Here is a 16,518-nt window from a genome sequence, read left to right as displayed (position 1 = left end):
GTGACGGCCCCTCGCCTGAGACCCCTTGAAGGGGGATAGAGTGATGTTTAAATGATATTTTGGGGTGAAGTTGCAGTCGCAGTTGCTGTTACTCCTGCCTTGGGCTGGGGGTCAGACTAGATGACCTCCAAGGTCCTTTCCAAGCTTTCCGATTCTAGGAAGCTCAAATCGAAGTACTATAACGATTAATAATAATAATAATAATAATAATCGCAACTCTGTTTTGTTCCCTGACTGGGAACCTTTGGGGGCTTTTGGAGGCATTTGCAGACATCGGAAGGCGTCTGGGGACCCCTTTTCACGCCCCAATATTTTTTAAAAAATTGAAAAATACATAAAATGCATCAACAAAATAAAAGGCACCAGCAAGAACATTGGGGGGGGGTTGTTGAAGATTGGAGGAGAAGAACCAGACTCCAGGTTTGTGGCTGCCTTAGACCAGCGGTTCTCAACCTGTGGGTCGGGACCCCATTTGGGGTCGAACGACCATTTCACGGGAGTCGCCAAACAACGCAGTCCGCCATTTTTCCCCCCTTTTCCTTAGTGTGCTACTCCCTTTTACCTATCTGGCTTTGAAAGCCAATAGGAATTGTCCAGGCTGTCTCTGCCCTGGAGCCCGCCCAAAAAGCCCCTTCTGCAAACGGCTGCTGCAACCAGTTGAGTAGTCCTCGACTTACGACCGGTTGAGTAGTCCTCAACTTACGACCGGTTGGGGGTCGCATTAAAAAGGTTGAGAACCACTGCCTTAGACCCTCTTTGGAGGAGTGGGGTGTGAGCAGAAACTGCTCCCCCGATAGATGAAGGGAACAGTGACCCCCAAATTTTGTCCCTTCGCTGCAAGCAGGCAGAAAGGAAACATGGCTGAGTTGCACCCCCACGGAAAATGGGCTTGGGGCAAGACCCCTCCCCTTTGCACACTCATGGGGGAGGGGCTTGGGGCACACAAGACCCCTCCCTATTTGCATACTCAAGGGGAGGGGCTTGAGGGGCACAGAAGATGCCTCTCCTTTTGCACACTCATGTGGGAGGGGCTTGGGGCACAGAAGACCCCCACTTTGCACACTCATGGGGAGGGGCTTGGGGCACAGAAGACCCCCATTTTGCACACACGGGGAGGGGCTTGGGGTGCAGAAGACCTTTCCCCTTTTGAACACTCAAGGGGAGGGGCTTGGGGCACAGAAGATGGCTCCCCTTTGGCACGCTCATGTGCAAGAGTGGGAGTGGCTTGGGGCACAGAAGTCCCCTACTTTGCACACTCATGGGGGAAGGGCTTGGAGCAGCCAAGACCCCTCCCCTTTTGCACAATCATGGGGGATGGACTGAGGGCACAGAAGACCCCCTCCACTTTTGCACACACATGGAGAGGGGCTTGGGGCACAGAAGATGGGTCCCCTTTTGCACACTCATGGGGGAGGGGCTTGGGGCACAGAAGACGCCTCCCCTTCTGCACATACATGGGGAGGGGCTTGGGGCGCAGAAGACCCCCCCACTCCTCTTTTGTACACTTATGGAGGATAGGCTGGGGGCACAGGAGACCCCTCCCCTTTTGCACACACATGGGGACAGGCTTGGGGCGCAGAAGATGCCTCCTTTTGCACACTCATGTGAGAGGGGCTTGGGACACAGAAGACCCCCACTTTGCACACTCATGGGGAAGGGCTTGGGGCACAGAAGACCCCTCCCCTTTTGCACAATCATGGAGGATGGGCTGGGGGCACAGAAGACACCTCCCCTTTTGCACACTCAAGGGGAGGGGCTTGGGGCACAGAACCCCCAATCCTTTTTCAGCTCCATCCATGCAGCTCTTTCAGGGCCCCTCCAGGAAGCTGCTGCTGCCCTCTGTAGGCCACTGTTGGTACTGCATGCAAGTAGTCCTCGACTTACCAGAATTGAGGCCATCCTTTCCGTTGCTAAGCGAGACAGTTATTAAGTGAACTTTGCTCCATTTTATGACCTTCCTTGCCACAGTTGTTAAGTGAATCCCTCAAGTTAAGTTAATAAGACCTTTGTTCAGTGAATCTGGCTTCCCCCCGTCGCTAAACGAGACGGCAGGTTCAGCGTGTCCTGCCCTGTTTTATGACTTTTCCTGCCATCGTTGTTAAAACGAATCGTTGCATCCGTTTGTCAGACGGTTGTTCAATGAATCCAGCTTCCCCATTGAGAAGGTGGCCAAAGGGGATCCCGTGACACCCCCCCACGGGACACTGCGACCGTCATAAATGTGAGTCAGTTGCCAAGCATCGTCTGAACTTGGATCACGCGATCCTGGGGATGCTGCGACGGTCGTTAAGTGTGAAAAACGGTCCTAAGCCCCTTTTTTCCAGTGCTGTTATAGCTTTGAATGGTCTCTAAATAAATTAATTCAATTCAATCAGATTAGAGATGGAAGGGACCCGGGAGGTCATCTAGTCTAACCCCCTGCTCAGGCAGGAGACCCCGATACCATTTCAGACAAATGGCTGTCCAATCTCTTCTTGAAAACCTCCAGTGTTGGAGCGTTCGCGACTTCTGGTGGCAAGCTGTTCCACTGGTTAATTGTCCTCACGGGCTCAGGAATTCTGGGAGTTGAAGTCCACAAGTCATAACAGAGCCAAGGTTCCCTGCCCCTGGTAGAGAGAGCGTCCTGCTTCAGCAGGGGGTTGGACTAGATGACCTCCAAGGTCCCTTCCAACTCTTGGTTATTCTGCAATATTTCTATTTGGAGATGGGGCTGGGTTCTTCTAAATTCACTCCTTCTAGATTCCTGCTTTGGATTCTGGGGCAAAGAAAAATAATAATAATAATAATAAAAAAGCCCGGAAGGCTTGCAGATCAAAGACGATGCCGTCTGCAAAACCAGCAAGGATTTTAAAAATGCCAACGCTGCAAATCTATTTATTTATCAGATTGCAGCCCCCCCCCCCCGCCCTGAACCCTGCAAGGTGGGGGGGGGGAGAAAGAGAGAAGGAGAGGAGAAAGAGAAAGAGGGAGAGAGAGAATGAGAAAGAGAGAATGAGAAAGAGAGAGAAGGGGAGATAGAAAGAATGAGATAGAGCAGTGGTTCTCAACCTGTGGGGTCCGGACCCCATTTGGGGTCGAACGACCATTTCACGGGGGTCGCCAAACAACGCAGTCCGCCATTTTTTCCCCCCTTTTCCTTGGCTGTGCTACTCCCTTTTATTCTATTGGCTTTTGAAAGCCAATAGAAGAGACTCTCTTGAATAGAGTCTAATTCTATTGGCTTTCCAAAGCCCATAGGAATGGTCCAGGCTGTCTCTGCCCTGCTGAGCCCGCCAAAAGCCCCATTCTGCAAACGGTGCTGCACCAGTTGAGTAGTCCTCGACTTACGACCGGTTGAGTAGTCCTCGACTTACGACCGGTTGGGGGTGGCAGCATTAAAAAGGTTGAGAACCACTGAGATAGAAAGAATGAGAAAAGAGGGGGGGGAGAATGAGAAAGAGAGGGAGAATGAGAGAGAGAATGAGAAAGAGAGAAAGAATGAGAGAATGAGAAAGAGAATGAGAAAGGGGGAGAATGATATAGAAAGAATGAGAAAGAATGAGAGAGGGAGAATGAGAATGAGAGAATGAGAAAGAGAGGGAGAATGAGAAAGAATGAGAGAGGGAGAATGAGAGAATGAGAAAGGGAGAGGGAGAAAGAATGAGAGAGAAAGAAAGAGAAAGAATGAGAATGAGAAAGAGGGAGGATGAGATAGAATGAGAAAGAATAAGAGGGAGAGAAAGAATGAGAATGTGAAAGAGAGAGAGCTCAGCTAGAATTTCCTGGTGGAGCCTCAAGTGTAGATTAGAACTCGTGTCTCCCTGCTAATTCAGAACCTTCTAGTCCCACTTTAGGCATAGGAGCTGGTTGGGTGTCTTTCAGCCAATCGCCAGGAGACAGTGAGTTATAGTCCTTCCTTAGATATGAAAGCCGGCTGGGTGACTCTGAGCCAATCGCCACGTGATGGCGAGTTCTAGTCCCGCCTTAGGCAGGAAAGCCGGCTGGGAGACAGTGATTGTTGTTAAGTGAACCTGGTTCCCCATTCACAGGTCGCGAAAGGGGATCACATGACCCCAGGACGCTGCGACCGTCATAAATATGAATCAGTAGCCAAGTGTCCAAATTTTGATCACGTCACCACGGGGATTCTGCAAGTCATAAGTGTGAAAAAAGTTCACAAGTCCCTTTTATTCAGTGCTGTTGTGATCTACTCTAAATTGTTGTGCGACTTTTTTATGCGCATTTGACTGGCAAAAGCCTGTTTTAGCTCTCTTCTTTATCCTCCCACTCTCTCTTCTTAATTCGGATGCAGCTACCTTCAGAATCTTGGGGGCAAAAAAAACAAAACAAAACACCCCAATCAAATCCGGTTCATGGCCCTTCTCCTTCTCCTTTGCAAGCCGCTAGTCCTCAAGATCAAGCCAGGAGACCAAAACGTCATTCAGGCAAGTGTTTTAATTAAAATACTTCATAGCACCATAAGAGTTGTTGAGAGCATACGAAATGCGGTTTATTATTATTATTTTCAATGTTTCCCTTTCTCTCGGGGTGGGTGGATGGGGGAACTCTTTGCCGGCCGGTTTAACAATTGGTCCCTTTTGGGGAGATCTCACCACAAGGAGATCCCCACCAGCTGGAATTCGGCGGAGCAGAAAGCAAAAACCCAGCAGAGTGAAGCCATCTTTTCCAACCTGGTTAACCTTCCAAGATGAGATGGGATCGTGGACTGTCCAGCTGCAGGTCCCGAGATCGTGATAAAAAAATTAAGACATATTTTTGCTTACATATTCTTCTTTTACCGGGAATCCAATTCGGTAAAAGAAAACCGGTCGGAAAGAAGGAACGCCAAGTTGCAGAAGAGCAGTTGGAAAAGGTGGGAGAGGCGTGGAAATTATTGGATAACAGACCCGTATCACCTCCCCCCCCCCAGAATCTTACCCTCCGACAAGGTGGCAGGCAAGGACCCCCGAGGGGAACCCCCCTCCTCAAAACAGCACATCTCCGTACGAGGGTACGAGCCCTCCAATTCCAACTGTCCTAATAAAATCATAGTATTTTTTGCACAGCTCGTTCCAAATCAATTCCTTCCCCGGTTTAAAATGAGTGCATTGAGATGAGTTTTAAAAGGCGTATTTCTTTTTAAAAAACAAAACAAAACAAAAAGATGACACTGGGTTACAAGGAAAAGCAGACGCGACGATGTGGTGGTGGTGGTGGGGGGAACCCCAGGCCAGAGATGGACTGGGGTCTTCTGGAGGGTGGTGGTGATGTGTGTGTGTGGGGGTGAATGTTAGCACCTCTAGCTGGGAACCCGCCACCCCCCGGGGAGGGCTCAGCTGCAGACCTCCAGGATCCGGGGGTCCCTGCTGGCTTGGAGTTGACCCAGAAGGAGAGGGGGGATCCCCTCCTTGTCCCGACCGCTCATTTGGCCAAAGCCCCCATTGGATCCCAGGCGGGCAGGCGAAGGGGCTCCTGCTGTAAGACCGCCAAGACTTCCTCCGGGACGTGTTTGCGATCAACTACCACTTCGTACACAAACTCGGAGAACCAGGCGTCCGTCATGAGCAGGTAACCTGGAAGGGAGATTGGGGGGGGGGAGAGAGAGAGAGAAAGAGAGTCAGATAGGCCAGGGGTCCGTGGACCGGTACCGGACCGCAGCCGATCTGCACAAACAAGGGAAGCCCCATCCACGGGATGCAGGCAGCACACGAAACCACGCACCCTCCGGTCCGCGGAAAAAAACTCTCTCCACGGAACCGGTGGTCCCTGGTGCCCCAACGGTTGAGGGCCTCTGCCTTAACAACTGTCTCGCTTAGCAACAGAAATGTGGAGCTCAATGGTGGTCGTGAGGCGAGGACCACCCAAAGTGGCTATTATTTTTTTTAAAAAAATTTAAGATATTTTAATTATTTTTCTATTTGTTCTATAATCTGTAAGCCGGCCAGAGTCACCCAAAAGAAGAGATGAGTGGTATAATAATTTAATAAAGATAGATAGATAGATAGATAGATAGATAGATAGATAGACAGACAGACAGACAGACAGACAGACAGACAGACGGATGATAGATAGATGATAGATAGATGTTAGGTAGATGAAAGGTAGATGATAGATAGATAGATAGATAGATAGATAGATAGATAGATAGATAGATAGATAGATAGATCGGTAGGTAGATAGATAGGTAGATAGGATTACACCCCAGAGTTCTCAAGGAACTGGCAGATGTGATATCGGAGCCACTGAACTATATTTTTCAAAGATCCTGGAACACAGGGGAACTACCAGAGGACTGGAAAAGAGCTGATGTAGTTCCCATCCTCAAAAAAGGAAAAAAATGGATCCAGGAAATTACAGACCTATCAGCCTGACCTCAATACCTGTGAAGATCCTGGAAAAGATAATCAAACAACGAATCAACGAACACCTAGAGGCAAACAAAGTCATTACTAAAAGCCAACATGGGTTTGTCAAAATAGATCATGCCAGACAAATCTTATTGCATTCTTTGACCAAGTGACAAAATTAGTGGATCAGAGGAATGCTGTGGACATAATTTACTTGGACTTCAGTAAGGCATTTGATAAAGTAGATCACAACCTACTACTTGACAAGATATAAAAATGTGGGGTAGACAGAACCACCACCAGATGGATCCGTAGCTGGTTGACCGGCCGTACTCAGCGAGTGGTCCTCAATGGAACTGCATCTATATGGAGGGAAGTGTGTATTGGGGTGCCGCAGGCTCTGTTCTGGGCCCAGTACTTTTCAACATCTTCATCAACGATTTGGATGAAGGGATAGATGGGGAACTCATCAAATTTGCAGACGACACCAAGCTGGCAGGAATAGCCAACACTCCAGAAGACAGGCTTCAGGTACAGAAGGATCTGGACAGACTTGAACACTGGGCACTAACTAACAAAATGAAATTCAATGGTGAAAAAAGCAAGGTTCTAGATTTAGGCAAGAAAAACCAAATGCACAAGTACAGCATAGGTGGCACCATGCTCAATAGTAGTAACTGTGATAGGGACCTCGGAGTCCTAGTAGACAATCACTTAAATATGAGCCAGCAGTGTGCGGCAGCTGCCAAAAAGGCCAACACAGTACTAGGCTGCATTAACAGAGGGATAGAATCAAGATCACGCGAAGTAGTAATACCACTCTTCAATGCCTTGGTAAGGCCACACTTGGAATACTGCATCCAGTTTTGGTCACCACGATGTAAAAAAGATGTTGAGACTCTAGAAAGAGTACAGAGAAGAGCAACAAAGATGATTAGGGGACTGGAGGCTAAAACATATAAGGAACGGTTGCGAGAATTGGGTATGTCTAGTTTAACTAAGAGAAGGACAAGGGGGGACATGATAGCAGTATTCCAATATCTCAGGGGATGCCATAAAGAAGAGGGAATTAAGCTATTTTCCAAAGCACCTGAAGGCAGGACAAGAAGCAACGGGTGGAAACTAATCAAGGAGAGAAGCAACCTAGAACTAAGGAGAAACTTCCTGACAGTGAGAACAATTAATCATTGTAACAGCTTGCCTCCAGAAGCAGTAAATGCTCCAACACTGGAAGTTTTTAAGAAGAGACTGGACAGCCATTTGTCCGAAATGGTGTAGTGTTTCCTGCCCGAGCAGGGGGTTGGACTAGATGACCTCCAAGGTCCCTTCCAACTTTACTATTATTATTATTATTATTATTATTATTATTATTATTATTATTATTATTATTATTATATAGGTAGATAGATAGATATAGATAGATGATAGAGAGAGATAGAGATATAGGTAGGTAGGTAGATAGATAGACAGACAGATAGACAGACAGACAGACAGACAGATCGGTAGGTAGGTAGATAAATAGGTAGGTAGGTAGGTAGGTAGGTAGGTAGGTAGGTAGGTAGGTAGATAGATAGATAGATAGATAGATAGATAGATAGATAGATAGATAGATAGATAGATGAAAGGTAGATGATAGATAGATAGATAGATAGATAGATAGATAGATAGATAGATACATACATACATACATACAGATATAGAGATAGATAGATAGGTAGGTAGGTAGGTAGCTGTTTCTTCCTTTAAACTGTCAGTGGGGGTATGATAATGGCAGTTAAAAGGAAGAAACAGCTACGATCACACATTGCTCCTAGAAGCACGAAGCCGAAAACACCAGCCTGAAGATGTCGAATGAGACTTCGTCGAAACATCGCCAAGACACTTCCAATTTGACGCGGGAGAAAACCCGAATAACCAAAGACCTACATAGATAGATAGATAGATAGATAGATAGATAGATAGATAGATAGATAGATAGATAGATAGATAGATAGATAGACAGACAGACAGACAGACAGACCTGTCAGCAAGAACCGCCTGAATTTGACAGGTAAGTAGGCTGGGGAATTCTGGGAAGTTGAAATTCAGGCCTGTTGAAGTGCCCCAGTTTGAGACACCCTGGCTTGAACAGAGATGCATTGGATCACTCCACAGACTCACAGCTGGCTGGGGAATTCTGGGAGTTGCAGTCCAGGCCTCTTAAAAGCTGCCAAGTTTGAAAAATAGGGATTGAAACGAATCTACAACATAATCCACAAATTGGCTTGCTCCAAAATGAAGTTGCCGGGCCTACAGGCTCCCTCTGAGAGCCACCCACCATTCAGCCCCAGTTGAGCTTTGAACCACGACAGCAGTGTGATAAACCACAACCAGGAAGACGGCACGGAGCTGGCAAAGAGAACACAGTGCAGAGACTGAGACGGCTCTAAGGAAGTAACCAATTAATTCAACCAATCCATTGAGTTACGTAACAGTCAGTGGAACGGCTCGCCTGCAGAAGATGTGGGCGCTCCAAGCACTGGAGGTTTTTAAGAAGAGGTCGGACAGCCATTGGTCTGGAAAGGTCTAGAGCAGTGGTTCTCAACCTTTTTAATGCCGCGACCCCCAACCAGTCGTAAGTCGAGGACTACTCAACCGGTCGTAAGTCGAGGACTACTCAATGGGTGCAGAATGGGACTGTTGGCGGGCTCAGCAGGGCAGAGACAGCCTGGACAATTCCGATTGGCTTTTGAAAGCCAATAGAATTAGACTCTGTTCAAGAGCGTCTATTCGATTGGCTTTCAAAAGCCAATAGAATAAAAGGGAGTAGCACAGCTAAGGAAAAGGGGGGGAAAAAATGGCGGACTGCGTTGTTTGGCGACCCCTGTGAAATGGTCGTTCGACCCCAAATGGGGTCCCCACCCACAGGTTGAGAACTACTGGAATAGAGTTTCCTGCCTAGGGAAGGGGTTGGACTAGATGACCTCCCAAGGTCCCTTCCGACTTGGTTATTCTGTTCTGTCTGGTTTCCTGAATTCCTTTATCTTAAAAGGAAACCACTCGTGCATCTTGTGCAAGACAAACGGGACAAAAGGCTGAAATCATCCTCCGTGGGAAAGGAAAAATTCAGAGCTGGGAAAAATATACATATATACGCCTATATTTTGCTCAGAAGGGGACGAATTTTGCCTTACGAGGCTTTGCTGGCCTCCTCACCCCAGTTCCTGCTTGACAAGCCCACTTCTCCAAAGATCCAGTCCAGACAAGTCCTATCCCTGACTCAGTCCTTTCAAAATACTGTCACAGACGGCGGGTATGGTGAAGGCCTTAAATAACTTGATGATTGGGATGGTCTTTAGAAGTTTGATGACTATTGATCAGAGATGGCCTAGGACAGGGATGGGCTACCTTGGCAACTTTAAGACTGGTGGACTTCCACTCCCAGAATTCCTCAGCCAGCCATGCTTTAAGAGGGGTGGGCTTCCACTTCCACAATTCCCCAGCCAGCATGCTTTAAGAGGGGTGGGCTTCCACTCCCAGAATCCCCCAGCTAGCCTGCTTTAAGAGGGGTAGATTTCCATTCCCAGAATCCCCCAGCTAGCCTGCTTTAAGAGGGTGGGCTTCCACTCCCAGAATCCCCCAGCTAGCCTGCTTTAAGAGGGGTAGACTTCCACTCCCAGAATTCCCCAGCTAGCCTGCTTTAAGAGGGGTAGACTTCCACTCCCAGAATTCCCCAGCTAGCCTGCTTTAAGAGGGTGGGCTTCCACTCCCAGAATCCCCCAGCTAGCCTGCTTTAAGAGGGGTGGGCTTCCACTCCCAGAATCCCCCAGCCAGCCTGCTTTAAGAGGGGCGGACCTCAATTCAGCATGCTGGCTGGGGAATTCTGGGAGTAGAAGCCCACCCCTCTTAAAGCATGCAGGTGGGGAATTCTGGGAGTGGAAGCCCACCCCTCTTAAAGCATCCTGGCTTGGGGATTCTGGGTGTGGAAGTCCACCCCTCTTAAAGCACTCTGGCTGGGGGATTCTGGGACTTGAAGTCCTCCCCTCTTAAAGCAGGCTGGCTGGGTAATGCTGGGAGTGGAAGCCCACCCCTCTTAAAGTGGACAAACAAACTCCCTGATTAACCGGGATTTTTCCCAAGCTAACCTAAGGTGTTGTGCTGTTCTCTTTTCCAATTTCTAGTTTTTCATTTTTATTTCTTTTTATTTCTTTAATTAGGAACAAACAGACCCCCATACCTAAGTCTTTTCCTACTGACCCCAGAGCCCCACGGGCCTTACAATCAAACCGCTTTGGCATCCAGAACCCAGATCCCTGAATGGAGACTTTTTCAGCCCTCCCTCTCCAATTTGGGTCAAACTAGCCAGGGCCAGCAAAGGGTCCAAATTCGAAGTGTGTCCAGAGCCACGAAAAGCCTCCAGGGGACACGAAGAATTCAGTCCCACGATGCACAGCCTGCCCTGCCCACTTTTTCCTATGGCGTGGAAAAAACAAAACACAAAAAGACCCAGAACAAAATGTGCAGAGAAGAGCGAGAGATTTCGGCCAGTATTTTTGGAAACAAAAAACCAAGAAAAAGCAGTTTGATAACCTCAGGAGCCCTAGGAAATTCCAGAACATTGGAGGAAGTCCCTTGGCAGCGTGAACAATGCCCTTTGGGGTGGGGGGGAGGTCCTGGGAAAGCAGAGCGGTCCGGGTGAGCAGAGGGGGGAATGGCTGGCCGGAAAGGTGGGTCCAGACCCCAAGAAACGGCTCCGACTTCCTACGTTCTCGCACTCAGCACCTCCCCTGTTTTAATCTGTTGCTTTTGGTCGGCCTCTCCCAGCGACGTTGGACGTCGGTCTCTGAATCCCTCCAGGCCCAGCCGAACTCCGCTTCCAAACTGGGGGTCCTCAACTTACGACCACCACGGAGCCCTAAATTTCCGTGGCTAAGCGAGACACTTGTTAAGTGAGCTTTGCCCCATTTTACGACACTTCCTTGGCAGATTTTTTTTTTAAAGCGAAGCCCGGCCGTTGCTAACTTAGTCACGCGGTCGTTAAGCAAATCCGGCTTCCCCCACTGACTTTGGTAGCCAGAAGGTCGCAAAAGGAATCACGTGAGACCCCCCGGGGGACGCGGAATAACCGTCGTAAATATGAGTCAGTGGCCGAGCATCTGAATTTTGATCACGTGACGTTGGAGATGCTGCGACCGTCGTAAATACGAGTCAGTGGCCGAGCTCAAAATTTCCGTTTGCTAAGCGGGGATAGGGGTCCAAAGAATCCTGCCCCAATTTTACGACCGTTCGCGTCACAGTGGTTAAGGGAATAACTGAGGTTGTTAAGTTACACGGTCGTTAAGCGAATCTGGGTTCCCCACTGACTTGACTTGTCGGAAGGTCGCAAAATGGGGTAATGTGACCCCCTCCCCCCCCGGGACGATGCAACCGTCCTAAACGCGAGTCAGTTGCCAAGCGTCGGAAATTTGGATCGCCCCGGGGAGGACGCTACCAACGGTCTTTAAGGGTGAAAAACGTCGGTGCCGTCGTAACTTTGAACGGTCACTAAGCAGGGCTACCTGTAATCGGACCCCCACTTGTCTTCATGGACTTAATTTTTGGGGGGGGGGGAGACAAATCAGGAGAGGCAGATTGCTTGCAGGGGGATGTGTTGCATCCAGATGACCCCCTCCTCCTTTGGCTCAATCCGGAAGCCCCCCCCCTTTTCACACACCCCCTTCCCCCCAAGGCCCACCGTACCTTTATTCCCACGGTCTTCGCCCCACGAATTCTCCACGCGCCACTTCTCGTAGCCCTCGTCTGGTTCTTCCTGGAAAGAGGAATCGCGGGTCGTGAGAAAAACCCAGGGAAAATCCCGGTGGCGTTCCTCTGGGATTGGAATTTACGGGAAAAGGGCTGGTTCTGCCTGATCAAATCATTTTTATCAACGGTTTTTACGGCAGCGATTTTTAATTTTTTTTAAAAAAAGCTACAGGCAGTCCTCAACTTACGACTAGAATGGAGCCCCGTACATTAAACCGGGGGTTTAGTGAGCTTTGCCCCAGTTTACGCCCTTTCTTGGCCAAGGTTGTTAAGCGAATCACCGCAGCGGTTAATAATGCGGTTGTTAAGTGAAGCTGGCTCCCCCTCCCCATTGACTTGGCTTGTCAGACAGTTGCAAAATGGGATTGCGTGACACCCCTCCCGGGACGCTGCGAAACTGTCGTAAATACGAGTCAATTGCCAAGCGTCTGGATTTTAAGCACGTGGCCTGCGACGGTCATTAAGTGTGAAAAAACCGGTCCTAAGTCCCTTTTTTTCTGGGCCGTCGTAGCTTGGGACAGTCACTAAGCAAGCTGCTGTAAGGCAAATGGCAGTTTTTGCACATGTCCTGTTGTGTTACTTGGTGTCCTGCGGTCAAGAATGCTTTTAGACCTTTGGACAAGCCGGCTGCTAAGGCATACAGGCTTCCCACCAACCCGGCATTCCTGGTTTGTTTGTATTTGGCTGTCAACCACAGCTTCTCTCCCAATTTCTCTTCAGGCCCATCCTGGTTTTTGCAACTGCTAAACGGTGGTGTGTGTGTGTGTGTGTGTGTGTGTGTGTGTGTGTGTGTGCGTGTGCGTGTGTAGATTTCTATGTGTGCCACATTGTTGCAAAACATATTTAAACAACCAAACCAGGATTGTTGGGGACGATAAAGCAGTGGAGGGGGAATTTTCAAAGCCTCGGAGGGAAGAGAATTGCTATGCGTGGGAAGATGACTAACTTCTGGGCAGTGTTCCCGATGTGTGTGTGTGTATGTGTGTGTGTGTGTGGTGTGTGTAGACCACCCTCATCAGATAATTCCCACCCTCAGTTTTGAGGCTGTGGGGATGCTATTTTGATGTTGCTTGAGCATTTAGTGTCCCTTGAAAACAGTGGCGTCCAACCTTGGTAACTTTACGACTTGTGGACTTCAACTCCCAGAATTCCCCAGAGGACAACCAGAAGCAAACGAGGATGGACTCAGTTGATGGGTCAACAATGGGAAGCCTTGAGGGACCAGGTATGGGACAGATTGTGGAGAAGGTCTGTCTAGGTCAGGGGTGGGGAACGGTGGCCCTTTTATGACTGGTGGACTTCAATTCCCAAAATTCCTGAGCCAGCATAAAGCCATAAAAGGGCCATTGGTTCCCATGCTGGCTCAGGAATTCTGGGAGTTGAAGTCCACCAGTCATGAAGGGGCCACAGTTCCCCCATGCTGGCTCAGGAATTCTGGGAGTTGAAGTCCACGAGTCATGAAGGGAGCCATAGTTCCCCCATGCTGGCTCAGGAATTTTGGGAGTTGAAGTCCACCAGTCAGGAAGGGGCCATAGTTCCCCCATGCTGGCTCAGGAATTCTGGGAGTTGAAGTCCACAACTCATAAAAGGGCCACCATTCCACCCTTCTGATCTAGGTGGTCCCTAAAAGCTGACACCAACCTGAAGACACATAACGGCGAAGGTCTATGCAAGTGGTTGTTGAGTTGACACCCACTGGATAACCCATAATCAATCAACCCGGCCTGGCCAATCCATAGGATAGGTAAATTTAAGGCAGGGGGAAGCATTTCCTCCCAAGCCACTTACTTTCTTGCTGAAGGCTGTAATGACCATGGCGTGCGTCATCATGGAGTCCCCGAAAATCAGCCGCTCGTCTTTCTTCAGATTCTTGACTGATACGCCGAACATCAGCTCGTGATTGTATCTGCCAACAGCCAAAAAGGTTCTGCGGGGGGCAAGTGGGACTGGGACCGCTGGGTGGACTTCAACTCCCACAATCCATTGCTGGTCGGGACTGAAGGGAGGGGTCACCCCAAACACCTGGGCTGCTTTGTCCTCTCCTATCTAAAAAATGCTGGATTAAACTCAGAGTATCCTTCAGCCAGCTGGGTCCCGCCTGAGTGACTTTAGGCCAATCAGCAGGAGACTGGAAGTTCTAGTCCCGCCTTAGGCAGGAAAGCCAGCTGGGTGACTTTGGGCCAATCAGCAGGAGACTGGAAGTTCTAGTCCCGCCTTAGGCAGGAAAGCCAGCTGGGTGACTTTGGGCCAATCAGCAGGAGACTGGAAGTTCTAGTCCCGCCTTAGGCATGAAAGCCAGCTGGGTGACTTTGGGCCAATCAGCAGGAGACGGTGAGTTCTAGTCCCGCCTTAAGTATGAAAGCCAGCTGGGTGACTTTGGGCCAATCACCAGGAGACGGTGAGTTCTAGTCCCGCCTTAAGTAGGAAAGCCAGCTGGGTGACTTTGGGCCAATCACCAGGAGACAGTGAGTTCTAGTCCCGCCTTAGGCAGGAAAACCAGCTGGATGACTTTGAGCCAATCACCAGGAGACGGTGACTTCTAGTCCCGCCTTAAGTATGAAAGACAGCTGGGTGACTGGGCCAATCACCAGGAGACGGTGAGTTCTAGTCCCGCCTTAAGGATGAAAGCCAGCTGGGTGACTTTGGGCCAATCAGCAGGAGACGGTGAGTTCTAGTTCTAGTCGCGCCTTAGACGCAAAAGCCAGCTAAGTGACTTCAGGCCCGTCCCTCTCCCTGAACCCAGCCCACCTCACAGGGTTGTCGTTGCGGAGAAAATAGGAAGAGAAAGGAATTTTAGGCATGTTCGCCACCCTGAGTTACTCAGAGAAACAATAAGTGAATCAATACATGTATCGACCCATGAATGCGAGGAATAAAATAATGGATAGATGAGAAAAGGAACCGTGGCCTCTGCATGCAGGCAAGAAGCCCCCAGCCCCCCAGTGAGCGAAACCGGGGCCCCTGCTTGGAAGCGCTCCCCAGGGGCAGCCCCCCCACCCACCCAGCCCCTCCGAACGGGGGTCCATCCTGCAGCAAACCTCACATCTTCAAATCGTTGATGCCCAGCTTGCTGTTAAAACATTTCCCGACGTCGCAGCCAAACCACACGGCCTGCGGGAGGAGAAAGAGCCGTCAGGATGAGGGAGAAAAAGGCAAAAGAGAGTCGGGGTCAACCAAGGGGGTGGGGTGGGGGGGGAAGGGGTCTGGGCAGGGAGAGGCAAGTGGCCGACCTCTCCATCCTGAATGGACGCCGCCGCCATCTTTTTCAACAGCTCCACCGGCTGATTGTTGTACAGGGTCTTCCGGCCGCCCACCATGTTGCCCAGGTACTCCACCGTGTAGAGCTGGTTGTATTTGTTCCGGGGTCGAGGATCGTTCACGAGACACACCTGGGAAGATGGGAGAGGAGAGGGGGGAGGGTTAGGGGTAACTGGGGGGGGGGCAGGAAGGGGCAAGTCCTGGGTGGGTTTGCATGCCCCCACCGGCTAGAGGGGAAGGTTTAAATTTCGGGATGTCCGACTTTGGCCACGTCGAGGCTTGTGGACTTCAGTTCCCAGAATGCCCCAGCCGGCATGGGACTAGAACTCCCTGCCTTGGGGTGATGGGGCCACAATCACTCAGCTGGCTTTCATGCCTAAGGAAAGGGCTAGAACTCACCGTCTCCTGGCGACCGGGCCAAATTCACCCAGCTGGCTTTCACGCACTAGAACTCCCGGTCTCCTGGTGGTTGGCCCAAAATCACCCAGCTGGCTTTCATGGCTAAGGCAGGACTAGAACTCACCGTCTCCTGGTGATTGGCCTAAAGTCACCCAGCCAGCTTTTATTGCTAAGGAGGTACTAGAACTCACTGTCTCCTGGTGATTGGCCCAAAGTCACTCAATTGGCTTGCATCTCTAAAGTGGGACTAGAACTTCCAAGAGCCTGGTGAGTGGGTCAAAGGTCCCCAGCTGGCTTTCCTGCCTAAGGCAGGACTAGAACTCACCGTCTCCTGGCAATTGGGCCAAAGTCACCCAGCTGGCTTTCACGCCTAAGGCAGAAACTAGAACTTACTGTCTCCTAGTGATTGGGTCAAAGTCACCAAGCATCTTTCATGACTAAGGCGGGACTAGACTTCACAGTCTCCTGGTGACTGGCCCAAAGTCACCCAGCCAGCTTTTATTGCTAAGGAGGGACTAGAACTCACAGTCTCCTGGTGATTGGCCCAAAGTCACTCAATTGGCTTTCATCTCTAAAGTGAGACTAGGACTTCCAAGATCCTGGTGATTGGGCCAAAATCACCCAGCTGGCTTTCACGCCTAAGGCAGAAACTAGAACTTACTGTCTCCTGGTGATTGGGCCAAAGCCACCAAGCATCTTTCATGACTAGGGCGGGACTACACCTCACAGTCTCCTGGTGACTGGCCCAAATTCA

At 49.8% G+C, this 16,518-nt stretch overlaps 1 protein-coding gene across 1 annotated transcript in view; it reads right to left on the bottom strand.

Annotated features, from left to right (window-relative positions):
• Positions 1-4,462: 4,462 nt before the first annotated feature.
• LOC120297102 (bleomycin hydrolase-like) overlaps positions 4,463-16,518 on the bottom strand; it is a 29,338-nt gene continuing 17,282 nt past the window's right edge. Inside the window, exons 8-12 of the mRNA XM_039319341.1 lie at positions 15,338-15,496; positions 15,151-15,218; positions 13,896-14,013; positions 12,045-12,114; positions 4,463-5,552 (exon numbers count right to left, since the gene is read on the bottom strand). Coding sequence (XP_039175275.1) covers positions 5,401-5,552; positions 12,045-12,114; positions 13,896-14,013; positions 15,151-15,218; positions 15,338-15,496 — 567 coding nt within the window. The 3' untranslated portion in view covers positions 4,463-5,400. The remainder of the gene's footprint in view (positions 5,553-12,044; positions 12,115-13,895; positions 14,014-15,150; positions 15,219-15,337; positions 15,497-16,518) is intronic.

Source organism: Crotalus tigris, unplaced genomic scaffold, assembly GCF_016545835.1.
Source record: "Crotalus tigris isolate CLP2741 ecotype Arizona unplaced genomic scaffold, ASM1654583v1 scf7180000023575.545094, whole genome shotgun sequence".
NCBI lineage: Eukaryota > Metazoa > Chordata > Lepidosauria > Squamata > Viperidae > Crotalus > Crotalus tigris.
Note: the sequence above shows the minus strand (reverse complement) of the source record. Positions and strands in the feature narration are given on the sequence as shown.